The 22611-nt window shown below is 33.0% G+C and overlaps 1 protein-coding gene across 1 annotated transcript in view; it reads left to right on the plus strand.

Moving 5' to 3' along the window:
- The window catches only part of LOC106463415 (cadherin-99C-like), a 153988-nt gene that overhangs the window by 52233 nt on the left and 79144 nt on the right, over positions 1–22611 (plus strand). The window contains exons 6-9 of the mRNA XM_013923440.2: positions 1920–2051; positions 3338–3465; positions 11084–11199; positions 21124–21252. Coding sequence (XP_013778894.2) covers positions 1920–2051; positions 3338–3465; positions 11084–11199; positions 21124–21252 — 505 coding nt within the window. The remainder of the gene's footprint in view (positions 1–1919; positions 2052–3337; positions 3466–11083; positions 11200–21123; positions 21253–22611) is intronic.

Here is a 22611-nt window from a genome sequence, read left to right on the forward strand (position 1 = left end):
ACGAAAATATGTGTCTATTTACTTGTGACCACTCAGTGTATATATATGTATATTACTGTCCAACTGCCCTATCTACCAGTGTGGGATATAGGGACCCTATAATTCCAACCCTGAGTAACGGAACACTGGTTATGTCATAGGGGCCTGGTCAATAGTGATGACAGATCATGTAACAGTCTACCCACAGTATTTGATTTAAGTTCCAGGTGAACAGCATTTCTATTCTGGATTTAGTGTGTTTCCCCCACACAGGTGCTAATCTTCTATTGGCATGCCCATAATCTATGCAGATGCTTTTTGTATGGATAATGCCCTCACCTTATCAATGTGGAATTGTAGCTTTATTGTGAGAGGAGGTAAGTATATTTTGGAAGTTAACATTTTCCTTACATTACCAATAATACCTCTTTCACACTCTCCTGCCCTTCCTCCCCACTAAAAGCTGGTGTTAGATACTGCAGAATGGGTCAGTCTTGAAAAAGTGATAATATTAAATACAGTATCGGGATAGAGGACGCATTGACGTAGGTGGACAGTGTCACATGACAGATATCACCAAGGGTAATAATGAAATGGGGAATAAACGACTGGAGCAAGCTAGAAAAATTCAGACCAATGCTTAGATGGGCAAAGGATGAAAACCCTGGAAGTCAAGTAATAGCTGTAGTGATGAGCAGAGATAAGTATTATTTGAAATACATTTTTGATTTAAGAAAATGTTAACCTATATTATAATAAGTAAATTATTGAAGAGGGAAAATGTAGAGAGCAAATGTCAGAGTTCTCATGCCAGGGAGGACTGAGGATTTTTTAAAAGATTTCCGTATAAAATGAAGAACTTAAAACTTAAATAATTTCAAAATTTGTTTAATAACTATGGTTTGACATCAAGTGTATTTATATACATTGATAATAAGATATTTAGTTAAGTTTTGAATGTAACTCTATAAAAGTTTGTGACAAGAGCACTTTAACCTACCCATCTCTAAAGGGTTAAATATAGGTAGGAATGATAGTTGGGATTGTTGTTATCATATGTGAAAGATTCTAAACCATTAGCTCCAACTACAATTTGTTAATGTGGGATTAATTTATCTTCATGTGTTATCTTCTGTGGTTTTCTTTAGCTGTTGTTGGTAAGTTCTTTGTATTTTAGAGTTTAAGTTTCACCAAACATTTATTACTAAAATTAGTTTTATTCAAAACTTTTAAAAACACAACTGATTTTAGTTGCCTTACCTTACGAAGGTTTATATTTATCATATGGTAAGAGAAATATTCCATTCAGTCACAATTTAAAAATAACAAAACCTGTGTATGATGGAGACACATTATTTCTTTCATTATGGTAAATTAGACTGATTTGCTGTATAATCTCATAAATATATCATTAAAAATATAAAAATTCTGTAATATTTTCAAGTTCTGAAAAAATGCTTTAGAAGTTTCAAAATTATTCTTTATTGAAAGATTTTATTTTGTGTATCTTCTAGTATTTAGCCAAAATATGTGAACAGTTGAAAAGTTATAATATTTTTTAAGTAATAAATTATTTTTTATATATATTGGAAATTGCATTATATTTATTAACTTATAATTAATTATAGCAGAAGAAAGCTTCACTTCATTATCAGGCTTTCTTACAGATGTGTAAGTTATGGTCAATATTTGTGGACTTTTTTTCTGTTTTGACAGTAAGTGATATTGATTTTGGTATAAGCATGTAACACATATTTATGTGAAAATTATTGTTGCAATGCAAATTTCCTTTACTGAACTTCTAGTACAGAGAATATGAAAAAAAGCTAAGAAAGATTTTTCTTTCATGAATATAAATTCATAAAATCTATTTGATATTATACCAATGTGATGTACATGTCTGATGGATCTAAATGACATTATAAGTTTGTCATTTTTAGTCACCTGGAAATCAAGTACAGTATGTAATCAGTGGTCAAGAGAAGGCTCCAAATTACTTTTTGATTGATGCCAGTAGTGGTGTGATATCTGTTAAAGATGATTTACGAAAAGAACCCGATTCTGAGTACAAGGTATGTTCTTTTTTGTATGGAAGTAATTTTGTATTTAAGAATATTAAATTGTTTTTCTACTGTTATTAGTACACAAATGAGAGACACACAGTATAGATTCAGTGATGTTGATATTAATTCGGCATGAATATTTAAGTATTAATTTAAAATACAGTAGATTGCCTTTAAAAATACCCAATTTTATACCATCCTTTGCACCTTCCTACAGACTGTAACACTGATAGAATAGCAATATGTATGCTCAAAGAATAATAAGGCTACTCAAGTTTTCTAGTAGACATAGAGAATTCATAGTTTGTGAATCTTCTGGTCTTAATCCAAAAAGTAAAAGACCTATTTTTATAATTAACTTTCTACCAATCAGATGTCTGACATTTTCTCCAGCACTGCAGAAAATTTTGGAGAAATGATATTCTCTCACTCAGTATTCTTTAATGGAATTGTCAAAAATGGAATAAAAGTGCAACAAAAGGTAGAAATACCTCACGATTTGTGAGAAACTGAAAAATCGTTACAGATGAGAAGATATCCACTTTAGCTTTGATGTCACACTTTTATTGGAGATATGTTTAGAAATAGTTGAGTGTGAGGATCACTTACCATGTGTTACATTCATTGCTTTCTGATTTATGTCAATCACAATGAGATTTCTAAATAAGAATATTGTTGAAAGTGTAAGATATTTAAAACTGAGTAAAATGCATGTTGATGAAGTGTAAAAACAGCTGAAAGATGCCTGAATGAACATAGGCCTGCAAATAAGATCGTTGCTTTCATCCCTTGTAGAGAACAAAACAGGTGTTGTTGTGTTAGGCATGAGGTCATTCTACCAATAACTTATCAAGTATTTGAGCAAGATAATGCTTCTTGACAACAAACATGTGTATGGCTTATCTTGTCTTCATTCACTGAATATGATGTACAAACTCAAGAGTAACCACTGGTAACAGGAATGTAAGTTTTAAGTATCATAAGTTTTGCTTTTCATCTGTCAACAAAGGTATAAATTGTAATTCTCAAAGTATTAGCGATAATATGCAGCATATGTGGTTTAATATATTCTTGTATTTTACCCTAAAATTTCTGTATTCTTTCTGATATTTTTAAAAAATATTCCTGCATTTGTCCTGTTCATTTCTGGGAGTCAGCTGAGAGGCCTGGTATTATATCTGTAAAATGATCTTGGCTACACTTTTCTTATTGCTGTTGTAACGATTATTCTTTAAGTGTGAAAATATAACACAGTTTTTTATGCTAACTAATATTTAGTACTGATTACATACAAGATCGAGGTGAAAGCACGAGACTTGGGTAAACCTTCTTTGACAGCAACAACAATGGTAATTGTTTACGTAGAACACATTGCTGCGATTCCATCAAACTCTGGACTAGGATTTGCTGATAATCACTATAAGTAAGTAAATAATCTTTTTTTTTAACTTTAGATGTGTTAAAATAGGTATTGGATTGAGTAATTTAACTCTTTCACTGTGGCTGGGACATATATTTCCCAATGCAGTGGGAAATATATGTCCCAGCTGCAGTGAATGGGTTAAATATGCTTAACCTGTAAATAATTTTACAAGTTAACTTATTTTTTGAATAATATTGTGTAATAATTGCCTATCATTATTTTTCATACATATAAAAAATATCAGTTGAAAAAATTAATATATAGATATTTTGATTTAGGGTAACAGTTCATTTATAAAGTACAGATGTCATAACTGGAACAGCCAAAAATTTCACTTTTCCATAAGTAGTTTAGAATATAGCTTTATTGAAATGTATTCAAATGACTTTTTCTAAATGTTCATGCACGGTTCCTGCTTATACCATGATATTTGTTACTAACCAAATCTCAAAAGTCTAAAGTAATGATTCATGTGCCAGTGGCTAGGAACTTATAAAACTCTGACCTTGAGTCTGGCCTCACATATACTACAGATTGGTAGAGTTAGGTGTTTTCTTTCCCAAATATGCCATTTGAAGTAGTTGGTGATGTATGCAGCACTGGATGCTGGTATACTGTGCATTTAATGTTTTTGTTTGAAATTGATGCAGTAAATTATAATTATCTTTGTTTTTGTCTGTGTAGATGTGATATAGAATTATTCATGTCTTCATCTTGTATGGACATTTTAGAAAAGGCTTCTCTTAATCTCAGCAGCCAGTATAGTTACTACAGGACAAAGAGACTGGCCAATCTTGCAAATAGACACTATACACAATAATTGTGAATAAATATTGTTTTTATTTATTCACTTGTGTTTGTATGCATCTTTCCATGGCAGTCTGAATTTGATTTATTCTCTTTATAAGATCTATATTTTGTGTATGATTTTAAACATATCTGCTAGATATCAGTGGACCTGAATACCACAGAAAAGTGAGAAAGTAAATTTTTTTTGGTTCCATAATCAAAGAATTTGTTATTGTTGAATTTATTTTGAACTTGCGTCTTTTTATCCTTTACTTTTTATACATGTAGCATTCAATAATCATGATCATGGAAAGGAGCATTCTCTAATATTACATAGAACTTCATGAGAGGAGGAAGTTATGGTTGAAGTGAGGACTTGATCTGAGATTGTAACAAGCTTTCATCACCAGTGGTGAGAGCCATGTCCATGTTCTCATCTGAGCACCAAGAGGTTGATAAGCTAAGGGACACCTAGGCTATTGTTATGTGACCTCAGATGGTTACTTCTCACATGCAGGAGCAGGGAACAACAGAGAAGGGTCATGATGGTGTTGAGTGGTCTGAATGTCATGAGACTTATGAGGGTAGTCTCCCTGGAGTATCAAGGCACTCATTAACCATATGGAGATGAATTTGAGCACATTGTAACCTCTATGTAATCATGAAATTATACCTATTATAACTCTGAATTTACTAACTGTTTCCTCACAAAATTTGGCTTACCAAACATTACACAACTGTTTTACACAAAAATGTGATTTTTTGATGAATTAATTTTAGAGATTTGTCTGTGTATTTATAGAGCTTTTACTGAGTCAGTCTGAGTGAAAGGTTATAAAAAATACTGCTTTTCATCTTACAATTTTCATATTTCATTTATATAGCCTCTAGAACTTTCAAAAGTTTTATTTAGTAAAGCTTTTTACTTTCACTTATTTTCTCTATGCTAACAGTAGCTGTAGTGAAATAATTAACATGTAGTAAATAAAAAGTTGAAAAAAATATGATATAAAATCAAAAATACCTTTTTTATTTTAAGAATGACTGTAGATTGTAACAGACAGTCACAATTATCTAACCCAACAGCTTCAGACCTCTTAAACTTTACACATCTTCCTTATTTAAATTTTATTATTTTGTCGTTCTTTTAACCATGTCTAACTACATAGTGTAACAAAGCAAAAAATCACCTATCATATTACATAACAAGATGGCAACCTGCATACATTCCTTCAATGAGTTCCTCCAATCAGTCATCTGATTTATGTAGCTTAGAATAAACAAATATTGGTTATAAACATGTTTCCGATACAGTACATTACCTTCTCTCACATGTACAAATGTTCTTGTTTAGTGATGCCCTCTATATGCAAAATTATTTTGCATGCCACAAGCCTTGAACTCCCATGTACCCAAATGGATGTGATTCAACTGAATCTCGTGTAAATCATCATGTGACAACCCTCCACCAATAGGAGTGTGACACACCCTCATGATGCAGTTCTACCAAACTATCACTTCTTGTTAGGCAGTGATTGAGTGCAGATGTTTTTCACTTGTGTTCTTTTTTTAGTGTACATTTAATTTTTTTTGGGTGCGAAATAGTGATTTATTTTATTTATTTGCACCAGTTTTGTTTGTAGTAGTACAGTAACTTACCTTTTTTTATTGATTTTACCTTCTCGTTTTCGACTTTTTCAGGGTTTGAGATGAATTCCAAAGTTTTTGTTTTACAACATCTGATATTATTACTGCTTCTTCAAATGCCATTATGACTTCAAGGAGGATTATGACTGTTTTTTTCCCCTCCTCCTACTTATGCTATGCATCTTCTATGAAATCTATGAAATTGCCTTTTTGGAAATGCTTTCTCAGGTATTTTCTGTTTTCACAGTTTTCATATGATACTGTTTCTTTTTTCAACATGACACTCGTCATTAGGCTCTCTTGTTTTCCTTCCTTCCCCTGACATCAGGGTTCCAGCTAGCATTTCGTTTCTCAGTTGAGGGCTGGTGTTAGCATTCCTTATCCTCCATGGACTTCTGATCTTTATGCTTTGGCTTATCAGAAGCTGATTAACTTTATCTTCACTCCTAGTAGTTAGTCACTTTTGCTCATGTGGATGGCTGTCCCTGATAATCCTATTCATTTGTCCCACTTCCTTTTTCCCACCTTCGTATTACTTTTACATCACTCCTGCAGTAATTGGCCAATATATATCTCTTTTCTTAGGTACTCCACCAATCCCCAGAGGGGTTTTTCAGGGGATACACATTCCCTCTTTACTCTTCATTTGTGCTATTGTCCTTTTTGGCCATATCCCTTCACACGTAGCTTTTTTGCTGTTGAGATCTTCATGTGAAGGACTCTGTCTTTTGACAGGTTCATCTACTTTCTCATTATCTTTGTACTTCCTGGATTCACGTGTGGACACTGAGATCAGGCACATTCCATTTTTCTTAGAGTCTCACCTCCACCGTCCATTGGAGGAAACTATTCAGTCAGGCATGTGGCTTCCACCTCATACATTCATCTCCCTCTATATTCATTGAGTAATTGTTTCTTCCTCATTGGGATACTGTTTTCTGACTGTTGCCATCCTTCAAACTTTATTACAGCCATGATATATATATTTTTTCAACCAGGGACATGTCTTATTGGGATCCTGCTTAGTGGCAAGTGTTGCCTGTTCAGGTATGTTTTCTACATCTCAAATCTGCACTGTATAGCCACGATGTATACCCATGGCCTATAATGCATACTGTTGAGATAGAGTGTTCCACAAATCACTAGTAGGTTTTTCCTTGTGATATAGTTGCGTCATTAATATCCCTGTTCCAGGCTGTGCTAACCCATGTACTTACATGGGTAAAGGGGATAGCAGTCCATCCCTGCTGTCCCTTCGATTGAATAAATCAGGGGTGATCTGCCTTTCAAAATAGTTTTTTTTGGTCACTTGTTGCACTGTCTCCAGTGTTTGCATTCCTCCACTCTCCATTACATTTTATCCCCCTTGTTCTTCTAGTGATGTATGGGAATCTTTACCACTTCAGTTTAGAGAATAATGTTGATCAAGGTGATGGTTCTTCCTCTCGCGCTCCACCACAGGGGGTTTCCACTGTCTGAGGCTGATGTTGTGCAGTGGGGTGCCAATCTTTTTGAGTTTGATGTGACCTGCCACATTAGCATATCCCTTCCTACAATCATTCGGATGTCAGGTTCCTGGATGTATGGATAGATTGGTTTGCAAAGTATATGCTTCCATTGTACTTAACTTGAGGTGAAGATTGTGTAGACCCTCCTCCTACCACAGGTCAGAGGTTCTATTCTTGATGCTGCTTGGTTTTGGACTGGAGTTTACTTGCCGTTGTGCCCTAGCCTCTCTCTACCTTTTACGGGTTTGAGATTCTGGTTTACTGTTTTTCGGATTCCAACCCAACCAGTTTTTTCTCCCTTTTTGATAGTGCTCCTCCCACTTTCCACCAATGTATGCAACACATGTTTCCACACTGGGCACAGAATATACCTGGTACAGAAGTGATGCAGTCTCCTAAGTGTCTTCCTCTCCCAACAGGGATCACACTTTATGGGTGTTCTTCTGATGCTTTCAAAGGATACTTGTTAGTTTCCCTCCACCTATTCAATGTGATATTCTAGTTATACATGTGAGCGGAGATAATGTACAGTATTGGAAGTTATTATTTTCCTATACTGAAAATAGATTTCCGATAGGTACATACCTTCTTTCACACTTCATACCCTTCCTCCACACTGAAAACCGGGGTTTTCTTTTCTGCCTAGTCTCGAAGTGATGGTTCACTAGAATCGAATAGAGGGAGTCACATACATCAGGAGAGTGTGTCGCATGATGATTTACAAATAAGATGCAGTTGAACCACATTGATAGTGGGGTACATGGGAGTTCAGGCTTGTAGCATGCTACAACATTTTTGCATATAGAAGGCAGCAATGAAGGAGAACAGCTATACATGTGAGAGGGGGTAAGTACCTATTAGAAATCTATTTTCAGTATAGGAAAATAATAACTTTTGAAAGACAGAGGATATGAGAGGTGCATGATATGTGGTTAGAACAAACATAGTGAGCTCTAAGTAAAGAAAGAAGATAAAAGATTAAAATTTTAATTTCTGGTGCTTATCCAGTATTTATGGTATGTGTTTCTAATTGAGTGAATAATTTGAATCCTTTATAACGAAAGAAAAAAGTCTGTAAATGAGAAGTTAGTATGCCCCCATGTCACATGGTTTTAATTATTTGTTCACTTGTGTTTGTGTGTTTATTTCCTTTTTTCTTCTGAGCTTGATTTATTCTTTGCATAAGGTCTCTGGAATCTGTGTTAGAGCAGATACTTTTAAACTTATATGCTGGATATCAGTGGACCTGAATACCATGCAAGATAACAGAAATAATGTCAAAATTTGTCACAAGGGAAATTGTAAATTACAAAGAAAGAGGTATATGAAGCCCTTTTCAATATATTCAGACAGCACATTGATACGATATATAATCCACACTACACAGTTATAAAACAATAAGTGTTTTAACCCTTTTCTAGACTGAAGAAGTGTCATTGATATCCGTTGCTTGTTTTTCTTCTTCCATTTGAAGTATTTAATCAAATTATGTCAAATTTAATAGAAATATCCCATATAATTTGTCTTATTATTTTTATCATTTTCATCATTGTGAAATTTTATAAATTCTTTTGAGAGACACTTTTGAAAAACTTTATAACTTTCTTTTGTCATAGAATTTAATTTTTTTATTGTTCTTCCAAAAGTTTCACTTTATATATCAAGAAGGCTCGACTTGAATGATGTTCATTAAGACATTTCTTTTGATATTTTGTTTTGCTGATTGCTGTACTCACTACTACTTATTATAAAGAGAAAGAAAAGCTGACAAAGATTTATCATTGATACTGGACATCAAAGTGGCATTACCATTTCCTTTTGTGGGGCTAGGAATTGTGATTGTTGATAACACTATTCTTGATCAAGTTCAAATTATAACTGGACACTTTCCCATAAAACCATAAATTAGTGCTCAAACCATTTTACTTACCTGGTGATGATATAAATAGTTCATAATGTGGTATTTTTAATTGTATTTAAATGTTATCTGTAGCTATTTTCAAAGCTGTACTTCATTGGTAATTGTTTAAGCCACATGCTACTATGTTCTCAAAGGATGGTAGTTTCTTTAAAAAGTATAAGTCTGTGCTTTGGGTTGGGCAGAAAAGTCTTGAAAAATTGATAAATACATTGTTTATAGGTGAGAAGCTTCAGAGCTGCACATGAATTATAATTGAAAAATGTTGACATTTTTATTTGAGAATTACACTAAATAAATATTAAATATTGACAAAATATCAAGCAAATTTGTTGAAATAAAGCTACCATTATTATTTTTCCATACATTTTTCAAATCTGATAGATAGGTATGCCCTTGAAACTTGAAAAGTACTTTGTGATCCAGATAGGGTTAAGATCTTTGTTATTGTATATTAATTCTTAATTTATTTTACTAGAAAAACCAGCTTAGAGTACCTTATTTTATTTACTGTTTATTTCAACATATATTTCTTATTACATGTGTGTTAGCAAATGAGGTTCCATCAATATTATGCTGTGCTGTTGAGTATTGCCATCATAAGCTGTGATATGTAAATACTGCTTACTCTCCCATAATGCATATCTCGTACCTCCAACAATTTTAGATTTTTCAAACTTCAGGTTTAAAAATTCTAAATCTGATTGAGATTACATACTAAATTCAGCTTTAGGTGTTACTTTCTACAACAGGGTTTGACCATGGAAACTGTCTACTGTTTCATAGTACATTCTTGAATGAGTGTTGTTCTGCAAGACGTGAGCAGAAAACTTGGATGAATGATAATCAGAAATAAATTGACACGTCTATATGAAAACTTTGTAGTTTATTTTGTGTAATGTTTCAAGCAGACACCCTTTATCAGATAGAGACTGTATTACAATAGTAACATGGTCTTTACTACCTGATGAAGGGTGTCTCCTCTAAACATCACACAAAATAAACTAGAAAACGTTTTCATTTAAATATGTCAACTTATTTTTTGCTATCTTATATCCATGTTTCATAGAACAGTTGTATTGTAATGTCACATGGAGCATAGGTACTTCTGAGTCTTTGTGATACAATTTTCTGATTGTTCAGCTACAAAGAGAAGGTAAACTGTAAATGCAGTTTTTTTAAACAGGTTTGTTTCTGATCTTGAAGAGTCCAAACTTGCTGTGGAAGTGTCATCATTGTGTCTTATATTCTTCTGTTTGCTGATCATACATATTCTATTTTTGGTTTTGTTAAAGTACATATCGCTTTCACTTATTTACAGTGTAATAAAATATTCCTACCACTCAGCAGTCAACTTTTTATTGTCAATTCTTACTACATAAAGCATTTGTTATATTTTTATTTCAAATTAAACATCATGTCTTGCCTCTAATATTCAATCTAGAAGAAATCATTTCTGTTGTTTTTTCATGTACTTGGTCCTAAAATCAATTTGGTTATTGCAAAGATCATGTAAATGTGCAGGTTTATTCTTGAATTATCACACATGTATGTTAATCAAAATTATGATATTATCATCACCATTTACCTCTGTTTTTCCTTTTGTATTAGAGGGCTTGGTTTATTGTATTCAAAAAATGTTGATAACTATTTTAATCACTGAAAAAGATTGAGCATAGTCATTAATTATTTTGCAAGCTGTAACAAGTGACAAAAAATAACTGAATTATTCAAGTATATAGTTTCTTTATTTTAGTGTGGAAGTTGAAGAAATGGCCTTGACCAATACACTAATAAAGGTGCTTCCACTTGTCAATAAACCTACTGGACATTTTCCTGTTAGCTGTGAAATTGTTTCTGGCAATGAAAAAGGTAAAGAAAAGTTCCTGCAGATGTATTATTTCAATGCTTTTTCCAAAAGTTCCAAATCTGTGTAATGGAAATAAATTTGTTCAGATATATTTTGTGACTGAACCTAAGAATTACACAGTATGTTTATAATGAAGATCTTGTTTTATCATTATAAGTTATTTATTTTGTCATCCTAACAAAAAAGACAAATATATTTCTGACTGCCAATTTGTGGTTTTTTGCCTTGTATTTTAGATTAGATGTACAATTGATCATTAATGAGATTGATACAAATCTGATGAGAAAAAAATTGCAATATTTGGAGGGGGGGGGGAGGTTCGAGGATGTAAACAGAATTATCTTCCATATACTCTGGAAAACCTTTTATTAAAAGTCTCAGAAGTAAAGAAATGGAGTCTGAAAATCTACTTGGTCAATGGCAAACACCCTTTCTAAATCAGGCTTGTCTTTGCATTATAGATCAGTGGCATATTCAAACTGACACATGTGTGTTGTTGTCCTGTTCATTTCAAGATGGAAATAATTTTGGAAGTTGATGATGAAAATATATACAAGTTACATGGAGTTATTAAATGTATAATCTGTATCTGTAAAAACATCAAAATGAAAGAATATTGTCCGTGAAAGAATTAAATGTCATGTTGTGGAAAATTAGTGTTTTTTCCACTGTTATTAATGCACAAATATAAGAGATATTTGATATAGAAGCAATAATGTTAATGTTAATATTAATTCTGCATGAATATCTAACTATTAAGTTAAAATGCACTAGGTGGTTTTTTAAATAACCCATTTTCTACCCTTCTTCAGCCCTCCCTATAGACTATGGTACTGATTATGGACTTGGTTATTCTTGCTATTCACCTCCAGGTTTTTTCAGCTTTACCTGTTTTCAGACCTCACAAATTCATGCTTTAATTTGAAGGAAATATCTGATACACCTAATTTTTTTATTCACAATATCTTTATTGCCATTAGAAATTATAATAAAATGACAGATTTTAATTAACTTTAGAAAAATTTAAATTTAAAAAAGCTGCAAATTATTAAGAAGATTTATTTTGTGTACAGCAATATGTTATCCATTTTTTCTCCAACTGTTAAGTACCAAAATCTAAATATTCAATGAAAGCTATTTTATGATGTCTGTTAACAAAGTCTAGACTGTAAAAGTAAACAAGTAAAACTGTTGTATGATGTCTGTTGGAATTATAGTAATACAAGTGAAGCTATTTTATGGTACCTGTTCACAAAGTTTAAATATACAAATACAATTATTTTATGATATCTGTTCACAGAGTCTCAAACTATATTATCTGTATGTTCATAAAGTCTGAATATGCAAGTAAAGCTATTCTATGATGCCTCTTCACTTTTTCGTCTTTAAATGTATTATAAATAAAGTTCAAGCCTTATCTCTATTGGCATTTTCGATTATTTTGTTTTATTTTTTCAATTTAGATGTTTTTATATGCATTCACATTCAAGTATGTAAGGAATAAATATTCTGATCAAGTTTATTTTATAATGTCAACTGTAAGGTATGTACTCACTATTAAGAAGTACTAATAATTTACTATTGAACTAAAAAATTAATAATCGTCATTCTTATTTAAATTGTTTAAATGTCATTCACATAAGGAATAAAAATGGAACTTTATCTGTTTTTTAGTTAATATCTGGTATACAAATCTTTAATTCTATATAAAAAATGAATGGGTTTATGCTTAAATTTCATGTTTGAATTGTTCATTTGAATAAGTAGAAACTAGCGTACAGTCAAGTTGGTGATGTTATAGAAAGTTCTGAAGTAAATTTTGTATTTAACGTATTAAAATGCTTTACTTTTTCTTTCAAGAAAGGTAGAATTTTAGTACAGGTGCCCAGTTAATGTATATATATCATTTTAAATATGTGTAGTAGTATATTCAGGTCAAACTGGTTTAACTTAGAGCAATGGGAAAGGTCCACTGAATAATGAGAGATTTGACAAGATATCTGCTACGGAAATTTTCTGAATAACTGAGTTTATGAGAACAAAATAAAGCTACTGGACATGATGTAAAATACAAATGAACATCTTTGTTAAATAACACCAAAACACTATGTGTATGCTAGAAACTCTCTTTTACTGGATATTAAGCTGTACTCTCTCCAAACTGACTTCAACATCATGTATCAGATTGTTTAAAGCTAATGTACCTTACTTAAGAGGTAACATCAAATTTATTCAGAGTGACTAGAGTTTCCCATGTGGCTGATCATTCTGATTCAAACATGAAATAACATTAATTTTAAGAACAACAAGGGACATTTTGGTCTATCTAGGCTGTCACTTCTGCTAAACTAAACTTTACGAAAGTGAAAGCCAACCATTATCATTCAAATATCTAACAAGCCTTCCTTTACATTTTCTGCATCTACCACATCTGAAGGCAACCCATTTCATAGGCCAACCAGCCTATTAGAAAAAGAAAACTCTTTTAGGTGAAGATGAGTCTTACCCCACCAAAATATGTGTTTGTGCCCTCTAGTCCTATCATTCTCACCATTAAGTACAAGAAAAGATGATGCATTAACATTAAAAGTTCCCTTGATAATCTTAAACACCTCAATGAGATCTCTTAATATTTTTTTTTTTCAAGATAAAACAGTTTTAGAGATCATAATTATTGGGTCCTTGTATGACAACCGTTTCATCACAGGTATCATCCAAATAGCCCTCTTCAGCAAATCAATGTGCTTCTGAAGGTAAGGAGCCCAGGACTGAACACAATATTCTAAAAGAGACCTAACCAGTGACCTATACAATGAAATTGTAACCTACCAATAACAACAGCATGCTGTTTGGATGGCTCAAGATACTTATCATCCAGAAAACTAAGATCCTTTTCTTCCATAATGCTGTTAATGTTATTCCCATCAAAGTTATATTTACAATTAAAATTATGATAATTATTATATGGATTTATTACAATTGAAAGCCTTCTGCCATTTACTCTGCCAAACTTACCAAATAATACAAGTCCTTTTGTAAAGCAGTTACATCCTCCACACAACAAATAATACTGAAGTCATTATCTCATCAGCAAATTTAAGTAATTTATTGACCATTCCTTAAGCTATGTCATTGATGTAACAAGTCTATGTCATTTTAACAAGTCTTTTATGTGGCATCTTTATGAAGATTTAGGTACGCCAAATTGACATCACTATCCTCATATACATAAGCAAAGAATGTCAAAAGAAGATTAGTAAAGCAAGATTTTTCTCCTAGTGAAACCATGCCAATTATCCAAAAATTCATCTTAACTTTATTAAACTATTTTCCAAAAGATCTTTTATCAGATTTTTATAAACATTTCCTACCACTGATGGAGACTAATAGGCCTGCAATTACCTGGACAATTTTAATCACCTTCCTTAAAAGAAAAGTAATGTTACCAAACTTCTAATCTTCTCACACCTGCCCACTTCAAAGACTTACAAAAAATAGGCTTATATATCTAACCTTTAACCTCTTTCAAAACTCTTAGGGAAACGTTAACTGAACCAAAAGCTTTGCATTTCCTATAATTAAAAGCTGTTAGCCATCTATTTGTCTAATATACTAATTCATCTAAGTCATTCTGTAGTACGTCAACATCCTCAGTACAGCTAGAAATACCATTGTGTTTACCGTCATCACCAAACTTTATTAATTATACCCCTATCAATATCTTTAATCAAATAAGAAAATACAGGCCTAGACACTGCTATGCACTTTGAGGAACACCATTATTACAAAGGTCCAGTTTGATTGAACTTCATTATTTTTTGTAATGACCTGTAATCCATTTAGCTAGTCTTTCCACAGTCTCTACAAGAATGATTTGTCTAGCTATGTTTCTGTGTAATACCTTGTTAAAACCCTTTGGAAAATTCAAATTCTGATATGGTATATTACCTCCGCTCATATAAATAGCTATTTTCGTTGCTATTCCTTGCCCTCCATGTGCTTTGGTTCATTTTGCCTTAGCTTACCATCAGGCAGATTGTTTTTTGTTTTCTTGCTTCTCAGCACTTATGATATCTATTGCCTGTATGGGGGGAAGACTGTTAATTCTATCCCTTTCTCTCTAGTCTAGTTTTCTAGCCTTCATCTACAGGTATCTCCTTTCTGAGGCATTCTATCTATTTCTTGGGGATTTTTGTGCGATACCTTACTTTCATGTTGTAGTGATTGCCATTTTTGGCTCTTTCCCTACAAACATGGTTTCTTTGCTTTTGGGATCTTCTGGGGTGAGACACTTTCTTGTACCAAGTTTGTTTCCTTTCCACTTCTGATTGGGACTTACAGATGGCTTTTCCACTGGTCCATTTTTTTGGGGGGGGGGGTTACTCCTTTGACTTCAGCATCACGTGAGGTATCTGTATTGCTACAATCGAATTTTTTGTTTAGTGGCTCATTTATTCATGTTCTATGTCCAGCACCTTCCCATCATTTACTTGTCCTACATGTAAACATTCCTCCATTAGTCATGTATTATCCATGCAGATTGGAGTTCTGTGATTGATCTGTCCCACCTCATTCACTTCTTGGTTTTTTCCTGTAATGTCTTTTATCACACTATGTCAATGTTTTGTATTCTTTCTGATTGCTTCTTCCTCAGTTTGTCCTTTTTATTCTGGATCAATTTTTCTTACCCTCTACTTTGATGGCTAGTGGGGCATGTTCTTCCGTTTTTTGTTTTTGTTTCCTTCTATCTCCCACCTTTAATCCCAGTCAGATATGGTTGGCCTTCTATGTCCTGTACCTGCTCTGGGTCGTTTCATTGCCTTCAAGACTTGTTTCGTTGGTTTCTTAACCTGCTGTATTATTCCCTGGCACCACTCCTTTCTTTAACTTTTTTTCTTCCTCTCCTGCCCTTAGGATTCAGTTGGCCTTTTCTTCTTTTCCCCCATAATCAATTCCTGGTATCTTCACTCTGATTAGACATCTTCCCTTTTACCTGCATCTCACCCTCATCGTACATTGGAGGTACTTCTTCTGTTGAGCAGTGGGACTACGCCTCATATGTTTATCGCCCATTTTATACTTTGGGTAGCTTTTTCTTTCTCATTGGGGTACCGTCTTCCACCTGTTGTTATCTTTCACTCTTTTGTGAGACTGTGACTGAGTAAGACACCTTTTTGTATATATATACCTCTTATTTTTCAGAGGCACATCCCTTTTTTCTTTATGGATCCTGCTCTGTGGTAAGTGTTGCTTGTCCAGGTATATTTAAACTAGTCAAATTTGCACTCTAAGGCCATGATGACTTAACAATTATAATTTCCATGGCCACTAAACACACACTGCTGAGATGGGATGTTCCACAAAATATATTTGCTTTATTTTCTGCCTTTTCTGGTTTGTACTAACCCATGAAGTCCATGGGTTAAGCAGAAGGGGATAGCTGCCCATCCCTGCCATTCCTTAGATTGAATAAATTGGTTTGGTCTACTTTTTGTATAGGGTTTCATGATCACCCATTGTACTGTCTCCAGTGTGAATGTTTTTCAAGATTCTCTACCGCATCCCCCCTCTATTTCTTCTAGTGGAGTAAGAGAGTCCTTACCACTTTCCAGTTCTAATCCACTGGGGTGGTGGATCATGGAGGCATCATCCTAAATGTGATAATGATATATATAATACAAGTAATGATAAAACCATTCAGTTGAGAGTAGGGCGGTGGTGTTTGCTGACGTAGATGACAAGATCTTCTTCAGTCTGATGGTCCATCTCTGTATGGGTTTGTTCAATGAGATGCAGTAGCTTTGGAGTGAGCCATCAAAATTAAAATTCCCCCTTTAATTGGGATCCCTTATCCTACTCCCACAGGGATGTCTGGGTTTTAGATTCAGAGCTGAACCAATCAATATAAGTCTTCACAAATATATTATAAGTGTCTCTATTTCCTCACTCAGTTTTACTCTTGTTCCTCCATCTGTGTTGCTGATTAATACGGTTCTTCCTCTTACACTATCCCTTGATGATTGGTTTTGAGTGGGGTAATATACATTACAAGGACATCTTTACTATACTGATCATCAAGATGCCTGGATTGGTCAGCCAGTTTCCCACATTGCTATCATGTGTCCTGTTCATAGATTGGGGGGTACGAAATTCCCTCCAGTCTGTATGATCCTCTTTCCTACCCCCACGTGGATGTCAATTCCTAGTTGCTGGGTTTTGGATTGTAGTTGACTTGTCAGTGACAAGTTTCTCTTTCCTATTCCCACAAGCATGTCAGTTCCCAGTGGCTGGGGTTTGGAATGTAGTTGACTTAATATGTGGATGTTAGTTCCCACCGGCCTGGGTTTTGGATGCAGTTGACTTGATATTTACGGACTGTCACACTCTAGCCACGCTACACCTAGGGGCACATCCTTTTAATTTCACCCACATTCCTGTAATCTGTGGGATTGAGACTTGTTATATAGTGGTTCAGATCACTATCCCACCATTGTTTCTCCTGTAGGAATGTGCTCCTTCCTTTTCTCTGCCCATGTCTGCAACACCTCATTCCACACTGGACAAAGATTATACCTGATACAGATGTGGTGCTGTCTCTCATGTATGATCCTCTTCTGTGATGATCTTTTCTTTTAGGGTATTCTTCGGGTGTTTTCAATGAAAGCTGCTTTTGTTTTTCCCTCACACCGATCCCTCCACCTATTCAATTTGGGATTCTAGCTATTTATGTGAGAGGAGGTAATGTGCCATATTGGAAGTTATCATTTTCCTATACTGAAAATGTATTTCTGATAGGTACTCACCTCCTCTCCTCTTAAAAACAATGCTTCTATTTTCTGTCAAAACTTGAAGGGATAGTGTGGTAGAATCTCATAGAGGGAGTCACGTGTCAGTATTGTGTTGCACTGTTATAGGTGGAAGGTTGTTGCATGATGATTGACATGTGAGATGCATTTGAACCAGTTGATTGTAAGAAACATGAGAGCTTAAGGCTTGTGGCATGCGAAAAAATTTTTTTGCACATAGGTAAGTACCTATCATATGTACCTGTACATTTTCAGTATAAGAAAATTATAGCTTCACACCATTTCAATTATACAAATAAGTTACATTCTCAAAAAAAAGTTAACTGATTGATGAAACAAGATTTCCCTTCAGTAAATCCATATTTCATTAGATAGCTTCTTTTGTCATACTCTAGAATTTTCAGCACTTCAGAAGTAAGACTTAGCTGGCTTATGCTTTCCAGAGCAACTCTTACCATCCACCTTTCTCTTAGCAGTAACATTGACAACTTTCCAATCCTCAGGAACCTGCTTTCTGTCTATTAATCTACCAAAAAAGAAAAGAAAATGGTCTGACTTGCAAACTCCTTTAAAATACTTCAAAAACATTGTCTGTTCCCAGTGCCTTATCTATTTCTATTCAAAATTTCATATTATCATTTGATTTAAAAATTATCTGAAGTTTATCCTCTAAAAAATATTCTGAGTTACCTGTCTATGATTATTTTTTTTTTGTGAAAGTCTTCTATTTTATTTAAATTGGTAATAAGAATCTTAATTGGGTTAGTGTTTCTTTTTACTTTTGGTAAAATTTTTGGGTATTCTATAAAATGTTTCTCATTGTAATTATCACACATGGGCAAAATTTTATTTTCCTTGCTTCTTTATTTCTTAGATAATTAAACAAAAAAAGAAGTAGCAGTTTCGGGGCATCTTACTATAAATATAAATATACTATCAGCTAACAATTGGTTCTGAACAGACTATGTGCTTAATAATCATAACCAAAAAGTCTTTTTTTAAAAAAAAACCTACATGGAAAGGTAAAAAAATAAAGATGTTATTTGCATATAACAACACTTAAAAATAAAGTACTTTGTCATGATATTGAGATGTTATTGATTGATTTGTTTTTGTGAGTGAATATTTTATTATTTAGTTTTTGTTATAATAGGAATTCAAAGCAGATGATTGTAGGAGGTTTTGTTAATAATTCATTGATGTGGAGACTATTGAATATTGCATGCAATACATTAATGTCGAGAATATAGGAGGCAGATAGAGGATAAGGTGATAAAGATATAAATGGCATGAGACAAGCAGGAAGCAACAGACAGATAATAGCAGAAAAGTTACAAAAGGAAAGGTTTGGCTTGATATTAACTACAGTAGAAGTGATAAGCCTAACAATTGACATAGGTCTATCATTTAATATGTTAAAGTAAGACTAACAGTAGAAAAGAAAAATAACTTAGGATCTTCAGAAGAAAGAAGACCAAACAATTACAGTAACTCATGCCACAACTGTAAGTAAATCACACACAGAATACTAGTACGATAGTAATATAGAGAAGATAGTTCGACTTGTCAACTGAAATTCTAGAATAATTGAATAGGCCTAAATGGACTTTTGACAAGAAGGAAACTATATATATAGTGTTTATGATATGCCTATAATCTCTATAGTGTAAAGAATTTGTTGTACAGATGTTTAACTTGTTCCAAATATATATTAAATTAAGTGAAGTGCATGCTGTTTATTCATCGTCGAATTTATCGCTAACAAGTCACAGACACCTACTGCAGAAGAATCCTAAGCCCAACAACAACATAGTTTATATTTATACTATTAAGAAATATGAGTAAAAGCCTTTTATTCTGACAACTGGCAAAAAAGAAGAATATATATTTTTAAATTCTGACATACTTAAATGTAGTTGTGCAGTTTACACTTCAGAATTAAATATTATTACACTGTACTTCTTTAGATTTAAGTTTGAAATTCAGAAATGGTATCTGTCAAGTGTTAGTTTATTTACTCTACTGAGGCAAGATATTGTGATATGTCCTATCTCTTAGTTGTGTTATGCAAACTTATGATTTTGAAATGGAGATTAATCATTCAAACTGATAATTTGCTCAGCAATATTAAAATAAGCCATTTTAAAAATCTCATTCAACAGCACTTTGAATAGTGTGATGTTTTACATAAAGAACCTATATTGACTCAAAATGTAATAGAAGATGATCTGATTCTCCTAATAAAGTTCTATGAAAAATTCTATGAAGAATGTGTGTTCAAAAATAGTGAAATGTAGATGTAAATGCTCAGTGGTCATATCACAGATATTTCAGATCTGGGCATTATTATGGAAATTATTTATTATTAATTCACTAAGAGTAACACCTAACTTTTAATGATCTAATTTTCAGTTCAAATTTAGCTAATTAGCTCAAATACAACACTGCGATGTACAGAAAGTGCTACTGAAGACATAACTGTAGATCTAAACATACATTAGCCATGAAAGAGTGTAAAACTTGGTGCAGAGAAACACTGTCATCTAAAATCATACACCTCTGTGTGTGGCCTTCCCAAACATTTACCTGGTTGGAATTCAAGATTTAATATTGATTATACTTGCATGATTAGCTGTTTCTGTTACAGAGCTGGATTTTGTTGATAACTCAAGATTTTATTGCTTACCAGTTGGGAATTCCATTGTATTAAAACATCATTTTATGTTGTAAAACACCTGAACCTGAATTTACTTATTTTCTAAGTCACCTTTTTTTCTGTTGACATGTTAATGAAAAACAAGAAGTTTCCATTTAGTTAATGGATTGTTCCCAGATAGATTTCACATTCAAAACATAATGTTAATAAAATGTTTTATCTTGATATCACCTTGAGTCTTACAGGTAACTCAATGGTTTTTTAACAGAACTCTTGTTGTAGTTCCAATTAAGTGTTAAACTTGGTTTTATTTTATTTTCATATGGGTTGCAATTGATATTCCTATTATTTATCTCTTGGTATTTCAAATCAGTGTCAAACCAAAAGATGCAATTAGAGTTTTTACTATCAATGTTAAATAGAAAGAGAGAAAAACATAAAATTATTATTTCTTTCTTTTGTAGGTCACTTTTATGTAGTTGAGAGTGAGAATCAAGATTGTGAATTAAGGATTCAGGATCCCAAAATTGACTACGAACAACAGTCTAAATATTTACTGTCAGTTCACTTGAACACAGTTGGGGGAATTTTTGGTAAGCTTTTCATAGGATTTTGAAAATTTTATTGTTACGAGTTTTCTGGTTCAGCTTGTATGAATAGAAAGTGCCTGTGTGATTAAAATATATCAAATGTTAAAAGAGGTGTTTTTTTCTTGTATGATACCTGGGTAAAACTGTCATCTTTTTCAAGTCTCTTGTAATTGGGCTGTTAAAAATTGTTTTTTTATAAAATTATATTATGTTACCATTATTGTTTTGATAACACAGGCCTGTGATGGTTTTATTGTCTTGAAATTTTTACATGTTCTACAGTAATTCTTATACAATGAATCCAAAAGTGGTAACCATTTTTCTATATCACATACAGGTTTTTCACAAGATATCATATGTACTTTTACATAAGTAAATAATTTTTAGTGAAATCGGGTCACATTTTGTTATGCTTAAAATGTTAGAAACCAATGGCTACAGATTTCTCTAGACAAATCATGATATGAGAGTCTTATCGATTGCTCTAGAACCCATGAAAAACACTGCTAGTATATAATTGGTTAATAAGCCACATAATATTTCATTTCTGGATAATATTTGTTTATGTGTGCACTCTGACATTATTTTTTTCTTTTCAGTATTATATATTTCTTGTTATGGCAACGAGAGGTTGTGTAAATGACCCAAATATATTCTGTTATATTTGTGGTAAATCTGTTCTAAAGAAGAAAAGGCAAAACATTACAGAATTTGTCAAAAAATCATATTTTTGAATAAAACTTGGGGACCAAGATAAATCTTGGGCTCCGTACAAAGTTTGCATCATTTGTGTTGAAGAGTTGAAACAATGAGCCAAAGGTAAGAAAAAGTATTTGCCTTTTGGAATTCCAATGGTCTGGCATGAACCTAGAAACCACAGTGATGACTGCTATTTTTGCTTGTTTAACATGCAAGGCTACAACACTCAAAATAAAAAGGAAAATTGCTATCCGAACTTTCAATCTACTATAAGACCTGTTGCTCATTGACTTGATGTACCTGTACCTATTACATTGGAGACTCTTGATAGAGTATCATCTGATTCTGAATCTGATGTCAATAGAAATGATGACAGAGATCGTTTCCAACCTGAAACATCTGGTAAACCACAACTTTTCATACAAGGTGAACTTAATGATTTGGTGAGAGATTTGGGCCTTCCAAAGAATTCTTCAGAGATTTTTGGGGTCTAGATTTTGGGCTAAGAACTTACCTTCTCCAGGGACATCATTTTACTCATAAAAAAAATCATGAGAAAGAGTTTATACCATAATTTTTGCAAGAAGATCCACTGGTTTATTGCAACAATATTGCTGAATTAATACCAATGCCAGGAGCTGCAGTCTATGAACCAAGTGAGTG

Source organism: Limulus polyphemus, unplaced genomic scaffold (assembly GCF_000517525.1).
Source record: "Limulus polyphemus unplaced genomic scaffold, Limulus_polyphemus-2.1.2 Scaffold1401, whole genome shotgun sequence".
Classification (NCBI taxonomy): domain Eukaryota; kingdom Metazoa; phylum Arthropoda; class Merostomata; order Xiphosura; family Limulidae; genus Limulus; species Limulus polyphemus.